The sequence below is a fragment of the Limanda limanda genome, chromosome 3 (assembly GCF_963576545.1).
Source record: "Limanda limanda chromosome 3, fLimLim1.1, whole genome shotgun sequence".
Taxonomy (NCBI): domain Eukaryota; kingdom Metazoa; phylum Chordata; class Actinopteri; order Pleuronectiformes; family Pleuronectidae; genus Limanda; species Limanda limanda.
The window spans coordinates 10039398-10056769 of NC_083638.1; the positions used below are offsets into that span (position 1 = coordinate 10039398).

Here is a 17372-nt window from a genome sequence, read left to right on the forward strand (position 1 = left end):
TCAGGAGTTTTGACACTGTTTTGTATTTTATTTGCCCGCACAAGTGAGCAGCCGTGTGGGCTCAGCCACATTGTGTTCACAGTTGTAAGCAAAAGGGGATTAAAGTTGAATAATGTAAGTTAAATATTTGGCTGCAGGACGGCCAAGTGTTCCTCGCGAGGGTTTATGTTGTCGGCTGGTTGATAATGGCTGGCACGGTGACTCTGTGAGACTGATAATGGACGGCTACCGCGCTGGTTAATGCACCCATCATCTAAAAGCCTCTCCGTTTACTTCTGGTTCCAACTGAAAGGACTCGGGGAGCAATGTTGTCTTTAAAGGCCTCAAAGAGCTCTTAAATTTAAATGACATTCCTTTTCATCTAAGAGTTGTAAAGGGATCCTAGTTGTCGAACACAGGTGTGTGTGTGTGTCTGTCTGTGTGTGTGTGGTGGTGTTTGTGTGTCTGTGTGTGTGTGTGTGTGTGGTGTTTGCAAATGTGTGTCACAGGGAGGGAGAAAGAATTGGCAAAGGAAAGTGATTTTTTTTTGTGTGTGCTAATTTTGTTTGAGAGCCTTTCACTGCCTCTTCAGACTCAGCAGAGCAATGTCTTTCTGAAACTGTCCTTTTGCAGCACAACCCTCTGAGTTGGTATTTTCTGATGTGAAATTATAAAACTTGCTTTGTTTAGATGTCGTCCTCCTTTCTACTTCATATAGTGAGAGTCAATAGGGGCTGCATGAGAGCCAGTGAGCATGGCTAAATAGAAATATTGTTCCGGGGAAGTGAGATGTGAAAGGAAAAGTGTCAGGAGTTGTGTGTGTGTGCGTGCGTGTGCTCGAACATGATGTGTAGGTGTGACAGTATGCGGTCATGTGTATGTGTTTAAGCATGTGTGTACGGGTGGGTGTGCTTTGCTATTGTAACCCCGCTGATTGGATTGTGTTTGACAGATATGGAGTCTGGAGAGCGGCTGGCCTCCCCTGCGCCCACCCTGTCTGCTCGCACCTCCTCCCCTGCGGCCTCTTCCTCCTCTTCCTCCTCTTCGCCATCCCCGGCTCCCCACTCTAAGAGCAGCCTGGCCCCGAGCCCCTCAGCATTGGGATCCACCCTCAGCACCTCTGGTAAGAAAACAGTTTCTCCCTCTGTTGATCTTCTGTCTCTCAAAACCCATGTTTACAGAGGGGGAAAAAATACCAACACACACACACACATACAAAAACACACACACAACACACAACAGTTTCCCCGTAACCATAAAAACAGGACAAATATGGTCACCCTTCTATCTCCATGTCATTCAGAATCCTTTCTTTCTTTACCATGAGAAATGAGTTTCCTCCAGTATTAATTATATAGTTATTTTACAGCCTGTGTGAATACACCTCTCTCTCCCAGCTAGGAGGATTTTATTTTCCTGACAGCTTGGGTTGCAATTGAAAAGCTGCTGCATTAATGAATCCCAAACAATTAGGGGGCTCTTTTGTGTGAGAAACACACACATGCTTCGCCATGTCTCCTGACAACCTTCAGCTCTCTGGCTCCAGCTGCCTCAGAGTCAGGCTCAGCACGACACTGTGCATGGATGTTTGTGTGTGTGCATGCGTGTGTGAGGGAGAGAGAGAGAGACAGAGGGAGAGAGAGAGGGACAGAGAGAGGGGGACAGAGAAAGAGAGAGAGAGCGCCTCAGCCTGCATGATTTAACATTTGTCAGCCACTCAGTGTCTAGTCAGCCCTGTCCAGCATCCAGCCTCTTTTCTATGTATTGGTCAAAGCCATTAGGCAAAGAGGTGTGTGTGTGTGTGTGTGTGTGTGTGTGTGTGTGTGTGTGTGTGTGTGTGTGTGTGTGTGTGTGTGTGTGTGTGTGTGTGTGTGTGTGTGTGTGTGTGTGTGTGTGTGTGTGTGTGTGTGTGTGTGTGTGTGTGTGTGTGTGTGTGTGTGTGTTAGTATCTCTTTGTGTTTTTCAGATATCCCTTGTGAGAGCAAGTGAATCATTTGCTCATACTCTCCTTCTCCTCATCTCTTAATGTCTTGCTGTTTTTTGTTGACCCACACACACACATACCCCCACACACATACACACTCACACACACAAGCCAAGATTGTACTGAGTAGGGAATAGAATATCCAGCTTCCTCTGTGATTGTTGTGTTTTTTTTCTTCTTTACGAGAAGAGGAAAATAAGGAGAGAGCGAAATAAAGCCCCTTGTTTTGTCCTCCATCTCCTCAGTGTTGCCCCCAAGAAGATGCCATTAGGAGCATCTCCTCCTTATGCATTATACATCCCTCTTATCCCTCTGTGCCATTACGTGTGCTCAGATTTTCTAGATAAGCGATTTTTGGATTGAGCGTCAAATGAAATGCTGAGAGGCAGGCGGTGAGCTCTGAACTTCTGCTGCGCTCTGTGGGAATCAAGCAAGCCATTTTTTCCCCATTTCATACAATGCCTTGTTTAGTGTGCGGACTGTAACGCAAACATATTTACAAATGTGTAAAAATAAGCCGTAGGATTTAGAGCCACCTTCTTTCTGCTTGAAAGGATTCAGGTATCATAATTAAAGGAAAAACATTCTCAATAAGATAAATAATAGTGTGTCATGTGTATTCTGTAAGTAGGTAACATCAGTAATTGCATATTGTGTAGATAGTGTCATCACTGCCTGTGCAGACATTGATTCAAGGTCCTTTGCAAGTGTGCCAGCAACACTTTAGAAAAAAATCTGAAGAACACAAAAAATGAGCATAGACTCTCACAGTGTGTGTGTCTGTGTGTGTGCCTGTGTGTGTGCAGGCCTGTGTGCGAGTGCGCGTGCAGGCCTGTGTGCGTGTGCGTGCATGCGTTTGTCATTGATGAGGATATCACTTGGAGAATAAAAGCTGATCGGAGCTTGTAGCACTCTCTCCTTCTGGGATCAACTCACGGATGCAATTAACTTAAATCTGTCTGTGGAAATTTGATTGACTGCAACAAACAACAAATTAATCCCCCTTCGGCAGCATCCAAACATGAAAAAAGCAGGCGGTGCAGTTTGTCAGAGAGGAGAGAAGGATTGAAACAGAATGAGAAAGAGGGCGAGGGAGCGAGAGAGAGACAGAGACGCAGAGTGAGGAAGAGAGAGTAGGTAATCCTAGGTATGTCTCAACCGTGCCTCTTTTCTCGCCTCAAATTTTTAGATTTAATTATTCCCCTTCTGGAAGCCTGCATTAATATTGAAAAGGCATTTGCAGATGTCACTTTGTGTTGCCTCGAAAGGCAAGGCGTGCGGGGGGGAGAGGTGGGCACCCCAGGCATGAGTGAATGCTGTGGCTGGCCTTTCTGGGGGTTGCATTGCAGTCGTTTATCTTCGTATCCACTAGCTGACTCTGGCGAGGCGGGCTCTACATATTCAGCATATTCTAATGACATTCAAAAGGCAGATTTCGCTGTCTTGTGGTAGTCAGGGGCCTTGAAACCAACACAAAGAGGTGCTGGCACGACGTTGAGGTTTTGTTTCTTGCCGCATAACCACCAACAGCCTGATTCTCACAGGAGAATATTCCGTGAGATGCATCTGCAGAATCCTGTACATTTAGAGTCTTCTTCAGTGTTTCGGTAACTGGCCCTGCTGCGTAAAGTCACTCTCTGGATAATTAGATACTGCACTGCATTAGTTCAGAAAACACTGCTCCGGTGTCAGTCTGCTTTACATTTCTGTGGCGTGTGCAAGTGTATAGTATATTTGACATTTTCATCTGCATTGTGCACAACACTTTCCTTTTCTTCAGTCATCACTTTTTTTGCATGTGTATTACCTGGCTTATGCGGAGGCATCAAGCAGGCTTGCGCTCCTCTGGAATAGAAATTGAATTTGCATGAAATATGCTCACACCAAATTGCATCTGACTCTGGGAGGAGGTAATACGTGGCAGTCGCCCCTGCCAGAAATGATTGTGCTCAGGAAAACGCTAGACGATGATGATGTTGATGAAGTATTCTTCTGTGCCGAAATTGAATGCCAAAAGGGTAGAAGGAGGTTGGTTTTTTACATCTTATACACACACTACCTTTTTCCTCACGGAGAATATTCTGACTTTGTCACCGTGCAGTGTTTTTGACACTGAAGAAATATCAATTCACAAATACCTCCATCCTAAAGTTGGACTATAAGAAAATGCTCTGTAATTGAAATGAGTTTTTTACTGTATAGACACAAGCATCAGTCTGAAGTAACAGTCAGTCTGTTAGAAGCTGCACAGCTGCCTCTGAAAATTAGGTGCAGCTTGCACTCAGTAAAAGTTAAATCTGAAGTTAATTCTTAAACAAACAGACGACAGTCGCTCTCCATTTATTTCGAATGTCAGGTGGATAAGAAGCGACACTTTCAAAAGCTGTTCAAATCTACTTTTTTACACCCTGTCGATTCTTACATCAAGAGCTCAGAGAGGTAATTTGAGAACAGTGATCTCAGTCTGCACAAATAAACATACACCAAACTAACAGGAGGGCAATGAATTGTGCTAAAGGTTCAATAAACAACTGTCATAGCAGCTGAGCACTGATGTCAACAGCGCACTTCATGGAAGAAAATAATTTTAACACATATTCGAATAATAACATTAAGTCAGAAGTGAGTATTTTTATAGTTGGAGATCAAAGCCAAAAATTTCCGCTCTCGTATGGAATTCTTCCTTTGATGCTTTGATGTAGGAAACAGTGATTTGAAAGGACTCAATGGCATTAAAGGCGACCAACAAGCACCAGCAGGGAGTTTTACGCATTTGGTTGAAAACGCACAGGCTGAAACGTCATACTTTCTGCTCCTACAGGACAATATCTCGCGAGTTTGTTTTTTCAAAAGACAAATTAGTCAAAAGTTGAGAAAATATACTTGTGGACATCCAGCATGGGGAAGTGGACGAGCTGTACACCCTTTTTTCTTTGAAAACATTTGAACACTTTTCTTCTTGGATATATCTCAGGCCGTCTGTTTGGAGTGGCAGGAGAGCAGCCCTTTATTGGCTCCACATTGTCAAGTGCCTTCCCTCTGGTCAACCACCCAGCCTTCGGAGCCCTCTACTCTGCCGGAGCGGGCAGGCCTGAGTTCGGAGGCTTGGGTTCCCTTGGCATGTCAGCTGCTCTGGCTACACATCCCCAACTAGGAGCCCTTTCTGGTAAGACGGGGAAAGTTTGAGTTTTGGGCAGCAATTGGCTAAATGAGAACGGGCCATCATATCTTTCCTGTCCACTCCTATTCCCTCCTCACCTCTCCTCTCCTGTACTCTCCTCTCCCTCACAGAGTGGTGGCGAGCTGCTGAAGCCCATAATAGGGGAGCTGCTGCCTTTCTCCCCTCCTTCATCGGCTTCCCTCCATTCTTCACCCCTCACATGCAGCCCAACCACAGCGTCAGTCCTGTTCAGATCAGGATGCCAGGCAAGAATAGCCACACCCCACCTAAAGGTAACGAATCATCAAGACAACCTTTACGTTGATTTTCTGTTACATTACATAATGCTTATTGTGCTAAAGTCTAATACAGATCAGAAGCAGAGTATTGCTATTTGTCTTAGAAGACACATCAACATCAAAGGCACTATCATATATGTCATGTGTGTTGAACAATTTTAAGTAATACATGAAATTCTAAGAAGTAATGGCACTTAAAACTAATGTATATTTCTACCACCATCTCCATCTGTGTCTAACTCTTCCAGAACCTAAACCCACTTTGTGCTGTGATGAGATTTCTCCCTTTCAAGACAGATTTAATAGCTTTCAGTCCTCACTTAGCGATTCTGTCAACCTCTCCCTCCCTCCTCTTTTTTGCACTCTTTTAATTTCACAGTATCTTTTAATTTATCTTTTATTATGTAAACCACTCGTGTTGAGCTTGTGCCTGGCGCAGCTGGCATGTTTGATGAGATACACGTATAAATCAATATTTTTATTCGCCATATTCCATTCTGCAGTCAGCTTCAGATATTTCATTATCCCGCGCGGCAGACTTCTCAGAAAAGATGGATCAGATCAGTAATACAGTAGATCTGTTTTGTGCTTCTAGGGTTGAATGGGGCAGTGAATGGCAGCGGTGTCTTTCCTCCCACCACACAATCAGGGAGCTTTTCCCCGAGTCCGGCTCCTGTTCAGGCATCGACCAAGTCGACCAAATATTCAAACCTCTCTAACAGTCACCGTAGCAGCCCCCACAACAACCCAGCAGAGTTGATCGAGAAGCCGACCCAGAAACCGAAAGAGAAGGTCAGTACTGAGATGTGATGATATCATGTGAAATGCATTATGTGCGATACAGTGAAACTCAATTTAGTTCTTTCCTCAACTCAGAAGCCACGGAAGAAGCTGGCGGACACCTCTGTGGTGAGCAACAGCGAATCAGGCACATCATCAGACAGCTCAAGTGATGGGTCCCTCAGCAGCGATCTAGACGACCTCGCAGAGGATGATGAAGACGATGATGACGACGATGAGGATGACGAAGAAGAGGACAAACGGAGTGAATTATCAGATTCTGAGAAGCGGACAAAGAAGAAAACAAAGGTGAAGAGAAAAATAGATAAATTGGAATAATGAACACTCACAGGTTTTGTGCCGGTGCGTAGCAGGAAGCCTGCATGCACTCAGCCACTTGACTTCACTGCACTTTAATTCGCTGAAACAGTTTCCAAAATGTTGAGTGAATTATAATAAATTATCATACCATGAACCAGATCTTTGTTCTAACGGTTTCTTTATTTTCTCCCCAGGTTTCGATACCCAGCACTGGAGCTGCAAAGAGGAAGACCCCCTCAAACCCCCCCACCCTGGTGCCCTTACCCTGCTCTGTGTCCCCCCCGGCCTTGTCCCAGTCCTCGCCCCTGGCTCTGCACAGCTCCAGGTCCTGGACAGACAGTCCGCAGCAGCAGCACTTCAGTGTGATCCAGTCCACCGGCCTGGCTGCCAACTCCAAGCCCCTGGCCCTCCTCACCCAGCCCCGGAGGGAGTCCTCACCCTCTTCCTCACCCATAGCTCTCACCACGTCTCCGAAGGCGCGCTCCAGCACCGCCTCTCCTAAACCTCCAAGGCTGCTGCCCTCCTCCTCCTCCCCCCAGCACCAGCCCCTCTCCCTTTGCTCCTCCCCGAAGCCTCTGTCCGTGCCCTCGCCCCCCCACTCGACGCTGACGCTGTCTACCTCCCCAAAATCTTTTGGCCAGACCTCATCTGTAAGAAGCTCCAAGAAGTCATCACTGAAGCCACATCAGCACGCTCCTGCCGGCGCTGCCAAATCCAACAAAAGGAAACAGCTTGAAGCTTCACTCGCGCAGATCAATGAGTTCAGGCTCAAACAGGTAAGACAACGTGAAAACAGCAGTTGAATAAGGCCTTTTTTGTGCAATGTGAGAGGTAAGCAAGAGAAATATAGGTCAAATCAGATTTCATGAACTAAGTTACTCCCAATAAACAGACAGTAATGAATTTATCCACCGGAGCTGAGTGTACAGTTAGATTACAGCCAGCTCTTCTAATCTGGTGGCCATTGACTGCATTTACCATATTTAACACAAGATCCAAATGCTCAGAGACAGACACAGACCTGCTACTACTCTGCATACTCAATTACAAATCAATATAATCTTTACTATTGCTGGTTCTCATTCACAAGAAGCTGGGATTGTGGTATCCCGTTCCAAAAGGCCTCTTGAAACTGTAACATGGTTTCAAGCTAATTCCGATAACCGCAGTCGGACATCAGAGAGCGTCTTTGTTTCATACAGTTGATTTATGAGGCAGCACTCATTTGAGTAAACTTGTAGGGCATGGGGATTGGACACGGAAACAGCAACTAGACATCTAAGACATTCCTGTGCAAATCTTGGGGGAGGAGAGCGTTTGGAATTAGTTAATGTCATTGTCAACTGTAGTTAATGGCTACAATTGTGCAAATGGGTAATTACTTAAGTGTACTGAACATTAGAAGTGTTGCAAACAGGCACTGTGCAGCCGTTTGTTTCTAACATCCTCCTGCAGCCTCGGAGTAAGTGGTTCAATCCTGACACAACACAGTGTGGTGTCGTCACAGTTAAGTTTGCAGAGCTTTCATATCACGTCTCACTCCTGTGGATTTAAGTGTCAATAAACCTTCTCAACAAGAAGTTTAAATTTAAAGCTGCAACTGGCCAAATATGTGGCATCTGAAAACGGCTTCTTAGTGGTGATGTCACATTAATTAGAGGGCTGACGTTAGTGGACATTCTGCACAGGAGGCGCTATATGAGAAGGTGGTGGTTGGTGACATCACTTGTCAATCAACAACACTACAGTATTACTGTGTACATCGGTTTTTAGCTTAAAAAATTGTGGTTTAGGGGTTTAGTTACTCTTCTAGCATTATGATCTATATGTTATCGTGGTTTTCTATGTGTTTAAAGTGATTTACAGTTGTTCTCCTGCTGCAAACTCTCGCCTGTTGATAAAAATGCAGTTAGTTTCATTGCCCTTCTGAAGCCGACGTGGGCTCTGCATACATGCTGCTGTATTATTTATGACTCTGGGAAATTCCGGTGAAATGCAATAACAAGTGGCATTTTTATTTGTTTTGACTACACAAATTCCATTCCTTCAGTTGAAATATGAACGGTAGCAGTGTAATCAATAAGCTAAACCTATTGAGATCAGCTTATTCTGTGAAAATCACTTCCCCTTTTTTGTTTCACCAGTGTAGAGAAGTTTCCAACGAGCTAAATTCCCCTTGTGGTTTGAGCACTGTTACTGTATTTCATGGTCTGTGAAATTGATTTGTTTCACTTCGTGTCCCATCCAGTTGAAAGTGCAACATTAAAGTCAAACCTGCTTTTGGTTAAACACAGACTGAACCAAACTTGTCATCAGTTTAAAAAACAGAACATTCCCGGCCGCATGATGATAATAATGATAATGAAGCTTTTCACTTGTGCTCACAAGTAATTACAATTTTTGAGACATACTCAGTATTTCTTTTTGTAAACTTGGCCGAGTACAATGCCTTTTGGTTATTGCATTTTCTGTTCCTTTTTGTTTCTCAGAAATGGGGCTTAGACACAGTTAGCTGTACCAGTGTTTGGCATTGTAGTTTTGTCACCTGCTCAAACAATCAACAGTGATGCGAACTGACAGCTCGAGCAACTCCACTTTGTCCCATTTCTTTTCTAATTTTTTTCCCTAACCTTTCTTTGTTCCTCCCATTCTGGTTTTCCCTCTCCCTCCCTCCCCCTGACTCCCTTCCCGTCCTTGTTCTTTCCCTCTCTCCTCTCTCTCCTCTCTCTCCTATTCCCAGACTCTCATGTCCCAAGGGCAGACATTCCCAGCTGAGCTAAAGAAGCAGCAGCCGGGGCCAAACAAGTCTCCCAAGAGGACGTCTCTGTCTTCATCGCCATTGCCACCTGCTCCTCTTCCTCCACCCCAGAACAATCACTCCAACCTCTTCCTCTCGAGTGCCCTGCTGGGGCTCCCTGAACCCAACCACCCCAATGGAGTCATCCAAAGCACCACTCAGGACGTACCTTTGGCCCTCATCAGCAAACCTCGCAAAGACTCCGCCTCTAAAGGCAAGTCCCTTCAGTGCGACCCCGACGCCGGGTCAATGCCTGTCAATCTGAGCACAGGGGCGAGCAGGACCCAAGGAACCCCCCAGGCTGGGCCCCCGTCACAGCCCCCCACTACCTCACCCCATGCCACAGGCCATGGATCTAGGAAGAACAAGTCCTCAAGGGGTAAGGGACAGACCCCGGTGCTGGGACAGGGACCGGCACAAGCAGACCCTTTAGCTGCCTGGAAGGGCTTCTCTCAGAACCACCTGGTACAATCGCTTGTAGATCTGTTTCGTGGAGGAGAGGCCGGGATCGGGATTCCTGGAGTCAGTATCCCTGGAGTTGGAATTCCGGGAGTGGGGATCCCGAAGACGTTTAACCCCACAGCTGGTCTCCCAGCTAACAAGGAATCAGATGACTCGGATGATGATGATGAGGATGATGACCTTGAGGAGGAGGAGGATGAAGAGGACTCGGATGATAGTCTGTCAGGTTTGTGCCTTCTATGTTTTACAGTTAACGCAACTTTCTCAATTGAATGATGTGGTCACAATAAAACTAGGGCTGGGCAAGTTAACTCGTTTTAATCGAGTTAACTCAAGTGATGAGTTAACTTGATTGTTTATCCGCCAATTATTTTCTTTTTTCCTGTTCTGCAGCAGTCAGCAACAGACTTTCACAAAATAAAAGCCTGACTTTCACAATAAAACAATAAATAATCAAACCTGAGTGAATGCGAGATAAAATAATTAATCGAGTTAACTCTTCACTTGAGTTAACTCCATTGAAACGAGTTAACTTGCCCAGCCCTAAATAAAACATTAACATTTCTCAATGGGAAAATTAATAATTTGGTCGGTAACATGTCCAAAATTGGTGAAAACAATAAAGCTTGAGGCGATGACATTAAAATTTGTTAGTTTGTCCAACTAACAGAATAAACCCTGAAATATTCAGAGCAACAAATAATTTATTGACCAGTTGTTTCAGCTGGAATTAACAACCCTTTGAAATGCAGTCGCACAATAAAATAATTTATTTAATCACATAAGACATTTTATTACGACGATTTGATTCCTCATTAACTTGTGAGCTGTCCGGGTTCTGTTATTTCAGAGTCCGACAGCAACTCAGACAGCGACGTCTCCGGGAAGAAAGTGAAGGAGTTGAAGCTGCTGCCATCTGGATCGTCTAAAAAGGAGACGACTCCCCGCCGGCTAACCAAAGGCCCAGAACTACTGAACACCTCAACCAATCACACCGCCACCAGCTGCTCCCCTCTCAACCTGCAGGTCATCAAGACTCCCACCATTGTCACCAGCTCCAGTGCCTTGGCCTATCACAGCTCTCCAGGCTCATCATCCTATAGCTTGGCCTCCCCATTAGGTAAGGTGTTCAAAATGATTTCACATAGAAAGCGTATAGGTGCAGGGGGTGAAAGGTAGTTTTAAGATCTCTTACTGGAAAAGCCAAAGAGGTTTGGCGTGCGGCCTAGAAGTTGTATAATTGATCAAATCTGATAATTACCTCTGCCCTGCCATGACGTAATGTTTCTAGCAGAATTACACAAAAAGTCCATGGAATTTTGTGGTGGGGCGAGGCATGACTCAAAGAAGAACCCATTGCACTCTGGTGCCAATGCAGATCAGGCGGTGATTCCCTTGTACTTGCAAGATACAGATCTAGTGAGTTTAAATGTGGTTTCATAAGGACAGTGTTGGACCCGAGCAGAGGTATGTGCTCTGCCGAGTGCCATTCTGCTTATGAAGAATGTTTGTTATTCTTAGGGAAGCAGGAAGAAGGCAATGTGTTGTCATGGACTAGCTGGATCTCTGAGGTCCTGTAGAGGCACGCCTAAGAGGCCTAACGACTTGTTTGCCATAGTAACAAGTCAAACTTTACAAAAAATACCCTGATTGATAACTTGCTAGGAAGGTTCTGAAGAAATGCTCCAGTCTTTTCCCTACTGGAGGTAAATTATTCTCTCTTGTTCTTTTCTAAATGGACACTGGTATTTAGACAATACCACGTGATTTATTTTTACCGCTGTGTTTCTCCAGATCTGCTTTCCGCATTTTTGTTTTATCATTTCAATATGGCAGCCCAGGAAACTGCATATTGAACTTTTAAGATGCGGGTCTAGGCAGTTAAAAAAAAAAGCGCATGTATGAATATAAGTCTAAAACCTGGCAGGTATGATTGCAGGTGTAAGGGGCTTTGTCTGCTGCTACTGTATCTGTGAGGTTTTCTACTCAAAGTCTGTGCTGTCAAATTGATTGTTGAACTCTGTCTCTCCGCAGGTTTAGGGAAAAGGAAGAGGGTGATGGATGAGAAGGAGTTGATGATACCTCTGGAGCTGGGGTATGTACCAGGAGTGGAGAGGAGGAAAGCGGTTCACTTCAGAACCCGTTGAAGTGTTTGTCCCTTTCGTGATCGCGTCCACAAAAATGCATGATGCATACTGTTTGTCTGAACAGCTGTGTTGTTGTTTTTTTCATCCTTAAAAAAAACAAATCCAGGTGGCGAAGAGAAACAAGAATCAAAACCGTGGCCGGGCGGCCGCAGGGCGATGTGGCCTACTACGCCCCGTGTAGCAAGAAACTGAGGCAGTACCCAGATGTAATGAAGGTACCTCGGCCGCAGCGCTGCCATTCAGTCTCCGTCCGCGATACACAAGCAAATGTGTTGTGACAAACGGACGAGCAGTTGCGTTTGTGACAGTGGGAATCATTGTGGGTGGTATGGTTTTAGGATTTCTTAGGGAAGTGTATTTTTCACTGCTCGTCCACATTGCTCAAACACGTGCTTGTGTATCAGGATTTGTTGTGTGCTAATCTCTGCTATCGCTCCAGCCTGCACTCCCCCCCCCAAACCCCAACCCCACCCTGCTTTCTATGACCCTAATATTGCGAGATAATATTGTTAGATTCACTTCTTGTGCTGCTTCTTTTCATCCCCTCCTCCCTCCCCCTTACCCAAAAGTGTTGGGATGCACAGCTTTGGCCTTAGTCATTCAGTATGTCATAGCGTATAATCTTCTTTATTCAATTCACGAAAAAGCTCAACCACACTGACTGACAAAACTGTCTTTGAGTCTGAACAAAAAAAATAAGTATTCTCAATAACACTCGCAGTAAAAATTGCAATGCCACTGATAAATAAGAAAGGGCCTGAGTTGTGCACCCCAAGGTCAGAACCGTTTTTCTCTCCTGAGAGCTCTTGCTCTTTTTTTGTCCCCCCCAGCTTTTATAATGATTAGTAGCATTGCACAGATACGCACTGTAACCTTAGACCTCCCCCCCCCAATCGAGTGCCTCCCACTTGCTTTTTGAATGTCGCTAATTTCACAATTTTTTTTTCTGCCTAAACCAACGCCATTATTATTTTCTCTTCTGTAGTATCTATCCAGAAATGGAGTAAGTGGCATCACGCGTGATAATTTTAGCTTCAGTGCAAAGATAAGGGTTGGTGACTTCTATGAAGCCAGAGAAGGACCCCAGGTGACTGCTTTTCATCTCCTCTTTCTTTCTCTCTCTCTCTGCCCCTGATCCCTGTTCATCTTTTCATCTAGTCGCAGGCAAAAGCTTTATGCAGCAGTCACTTTCAGGGCATGGATAGGAATCAACCACAGCCCTCAGTAGTCCTAGTTTCATAGATCTCTCACTGTGCATGGAGGAATTTAATAATCAGCTGACATTACTTCCACAGGTGGCCAGTGATATTTGCAATTTTATGTGTCTGTGATACAAAGAGACAAACTAGAAAATGTATTTGTGTGTATCTTTGTTAGAGAAAAGATAATCTTAAAGGTAGACGTATGCATTTCTGAGGGGCCAGAGAAATCAAATATATGATCAGAAATAGACAGATCAGTAAATAAGGAATTGTTTTTTAAAATACTATGCAGCCAGCTTTTTTACTGCACATTATAAAAATAGACTAATGAAGAATTTTAATCATTAAATTGAATATATCCTGTCAGAGTCCAGTTTGCTAATGACTGCATTGTTAATATTAAATGATCAAAATAAAATGATGATATGTAAACAAGTCACACATTCTAACGTCTCTCCAACTCACCTCCCACCCCCAATCTCTCTTTTCTCCCTCGACTCTCCAGGGTTTACAGTGGAGCCTGTTGAAGGAAGAGGAGGTCATTCCTCATATTTTGGCGATGGAAGGCCGAAGGGGTCGCCCCTCTAGTTCAGAGCGCCAATCGGGGGGCGAGGGCACCAAAGGTTCCCGCCGAAGGAAGGGGCGACCCCCGAATGTGGGCGATCCGCTGGTGCCCGAGGGCCCCAGTCCCAGTGAGGTCAAACTCCTGCGCAAACTAGAGGCACAAGGTTGGTGGGAGAAAAGAGCCCTGAAATATGTTTGTCATAAGTGTGTGTGACAGCCAGATATTATCAAGGTGACAGAGGGCAAGGACGGAGTTACAGTTTAAAATATTTCAGACTAGTCAGTTTTTTCTGCCTTCTTGTTCGACTTATAGTCATATAGACACTTTTTCAGATGAATCAGCAACGTTATCATATCCTTTTAATGTTTCAGGATTTTTGTATTGTATATTTTGTAGCATTGATCATTTTAATAGGACTCATATGAGCATTATCTTTCGCTAAGGCCCCAACATACCCCTTTTGGAACCACTTTTAAATTCACTAGATCCAAATTTCTCATTAGATCTGCACCAAGTTGCACTCACTCATGAATTATATCAGTCCCCGAATGCCTGATACATTCAATCCATGAATTATTCCCTGCAAAATACACAAAAAGATAATAAAAGTGAAAACAATTCCTGGATCCGCCTCCTGACCTGAACCAAAATTGAATGTGTTGTATCCTGACCGATACCACATCCTCCCAGTAAGTGTTGTGGTAATCCATCCCATTGTTTTTGCATAATCCATCTAAATAACAGACAAACAAACTAACCCCATTGAAAACATCACCTCCCTGACGGACGTGATGGTGATATTACATAAATAAATACTTAGTCAGCTCTACTCTTGTAGAAATATTTGAACCATGTATATTTTTAAATGTCTTTGGAAAATTGTGCAATACATGTTAAACACCAAAGGGAATAATGGTTTCAATTATCTGTCCCTTGTTTTTTTCAAAATTTGAGACAAAACATGATCTCAGTCAAATGTATTTGGCTACAGCAGCATTTATTTCTCTTTAAAACTTCCGAACTGACGAAGCCGTTTCTCATTATTTTGTGCAGAAATAGCTCGACAGGCTGCCCAGATGAAAATGATGAGAAAACTGGAAAAGCAGGCGCTGGCCCGTGCAGCCAAAGAGGCTCGGAAGCAGCAAGGTAAACTTTGGTGTAAGGAATTTATTTGCTTGGTCACCACTTTGATCTAAATGTCGCATAACGACAGCAGGGACTTTGTTTGTATATACATATTTATTTTCAGCACATTAAAGCTCAGGCTTCAATCCCTCTTCTGCCATAATCTGTATTTCTGCCACGCTGCTGCTCTCAAACATTATGCTTATACATTTTTGTAATTCCTACACACGACGTCGAAGCTACAAAATAAATCCAATCATACACTCAGTTTATTTGCTTAGTATATTATATATTCTGAAATGTATAACATAGCAATAGATTTAAACCAGAGTAGGCACATTACCGATGCATATTTTTTAATTAAACCTTCACTCCTGCTAAAATATGGGAGTCAGATCCACTGCATATTTTTGAAGACACTAGCATCCTAAAACTTATCTGACCGTGTCTCAAATCCAAAATGTCTTTGTCCTCGTGAAATTTAATAAAATCCGGTCTCATGAATCAAGGTTAAAACCTGATCCCAGTGCTATACCTGCACTGATAAGAATACACAATACACCACGCTGCACAATTTGTTGACCTGTCGAAAGCATTAAATATCGATGATGATGGCTTTGTTTCCATAAGTTGCTTTCCTCGTGTTGTCATTATTACCGGGCACTTTTTTAAATCCACCCCTCTGGTTTCCTAGTATTTGAAGTCTCTGAGTAAAGCTGCAGTTCTCTCAGATATACGTAGACAGTTGATCCCAGCTTTGCGGGTCATGTTTGTAACACAACACTGACTTGACTTTTGCAGCGATCATCGCAGCCGAGGAGCGAAGGAAGCAGAAAGAGCAGATCAAGATTCTCAAGCAGCAGGTGGGTCTTCTTTACGTGTGTGCTGACAAATGTTTTTCTCCACCCCCCCGCCTTATCTCAGTGTCCTGACTCCGCGCAGTCCCCGTCTCCTCGGCAGGAAATGCTGAATGGTTATTTTGTGATGCTTTAAAGCTTGCTCTTCAATTACCGTCATTACTTCTAGTGCTCAACTTATTGTTGTGGGTATTTTTTTTTTTTCTTCTTTGCCCATCCCAATTGGAAGAGAGTGGTTAGGAAGTGATTTTTATCTTCGGATGTTTTCCAGTGTCTAAAATATTAAGAGATTATGTTTTTTTGAAACAGGAAAAGATCAAGCGTATTCAGCACATTCGGATGGAGAAGGAACTCAGGGCGCAGCATCTTTTGGAGGTACAGAATCTGATCCTGATTTAGCAGAACATTCCTGGAGAGCCACAGCCCCTCAGTCTATAGTGTTTTAATCTTCCTAAAGCTCATTACTGAACAGCAGCATGCATTGGAGGGAGTTGCGTCTTCTTAGGCATAATTCCACATGGAACTAATGCTAAATTGGTCTTGGTTTGACGGCTGTTGAATATTAAAATGGCTGTTGCTGCCTCCTCAGACCTTATTTAAATTGGACAGAAAAGTCTCTTTTTTTTTTTTTTTTCATCAGACAACAGTAACAGTTTAGCATAAGTGGGTCGAGCAAAAAAAAAAGGTGCTGTTTTCCACACACACGCACACAAACGCACACATGCCAAGATGCATACACATCCCCACACGCACACACACACACACACACATGCAGACACACACAATTATACTGTAAGAGCTTCAATGTGTTTTAGCAGGCAGGACTAAATCAATTTTGAGTTGACACGGTTGGCAAGCCACTCTTAACGGGAGGCTTCAACATTTTTACAATTATGCGTTAAAGAGATACATTATTCATTTGCTGTGTTTTACAAATTTGACTGGCATCCAGGAGCATGAAATCTGTGCTCAAACTGCACACAATCAGTTAAAGTGCAGCAAAGTCCTCGCCCAGGACTGATTGATGTATGTTTGTGATTTCTTGACCTTAATCTTTATTCATAGGCCAAACGGAGAAAGAAGGAAGAGGTTAACAATGCCAAAATATTGGAGGCAGAAAAACGGATAAAGGTATGTTTTATTTAACGAATCTCCAGAAACAGATGTAACAGTGTTGCTAGTATAGATTGGACGTGGATAACTGTTGGTGTAAACAGTGGTGTCCGGCAATTAAAGCCTGTGGAAGTGATCTTCGTTTTTTTTTTCTGGCAAACCAAGTGAAAAACAAATCCTCCAGTCAGTTTGCACATATCTAGAGCCCCTCTCCCATGGAGTAGAACCATAGAACAGGCACCTGACCTGAAAAGAGAAAACAGAGAAGCTAACAAAGAACGACTTGAACGACTAGAATGTCACATACCTCGAAGCACAACAATAGAAAGCTTGAGAAATACCCTTAAAAGGAGGGGGCCCCTTAAGTGGACGTGCAGGTACAGGTCCATACAGCTCACGTTGACAATGCAGGCCTTTACATGCCAGGTGATACCTATGTACATAACATTTTGTGTAATTATAAGAAACAATCAAAATTCGGTATAATTGGCATTGGCTGTATACAGTGATGAGCAAGTGTATTTCCACTCAAGAAGCAGCTGGCGATAAAAATTTGAGCGACTATTTGAAATGAGCTGAAA

The 17372-nt window shown here is 43.8% G+C and overlaps 1 protein-coding gene across 4 annotated transcripts in view; it reads left to right on the plus strand.

The window, feature by feature from the left end:
• The window catches only part of baz2ba (bromodomain adjacent to zinc finger domain, 2Ba), a 57166-nt gene that overhangs the window by 27340 nt on the left and 12454 nt on the right, over positions 1 to 17372 (plus strand). For 2 of the 4 annotated variants that reach the window (XM_061067741.1, XM_061067742.1), the window contains exons 3-18: positions 932 to 1102; positions 4938 to 5129; positions 5255 to 5416; positions 6018 to 6214; positions 6299 to 6511; positions 6718 to 7299; positions 9264 to 10008; positions 10633 to 10902; positions 11817 to 11877; positions 12036 to 12144; positions 12915 to 13016; positions 13637 to 13859; positions 14750 to 14842; positions 15623 to 15684; positions 15988 to 16053; positions 16744 to 16809. In XM_061067741.1, the coding sequence (XP_060923724.1) occupies positions 932 to 1102; positions 4938 to 5129; positions 5255 to 5416; positions 6018 to 6214; positions 6299 to 6511; positions 6718 to 7299; positions 9264 to 10008; positions 10633 to 10902; positions 11817 to 11877; positions 12036 to 12144; positions 12915 to 13016; positions 13637 to 13859; positions 14750 to 14842; positions 15623 to 15684; positions 15988 to 16053; positions 16744 to 16809 (3314 nt within the window). The remainder of the gene's footprint in view (positions 1 to 931; positions 1103 to 4937; positions 5130 to 5254; positions 5417 to 6017; positions 6215 to 6298; positions 6512 to 6717; positions 7300 to 9263; positions 10009 to 10632; positions 10903 to 11816; positions 11878 to 12035; positions 12145 to 12914; positions 13017 to 13636; positions 13860 to 14749; positions 14843 to 15622; positions 15685 to 15987; positions 16054 to 16743; positions 16810 to 17372) is intronic. The other 2 variants (XM_061067743.1, XM_061067744.1) reach the window with 1 other exon arrangement.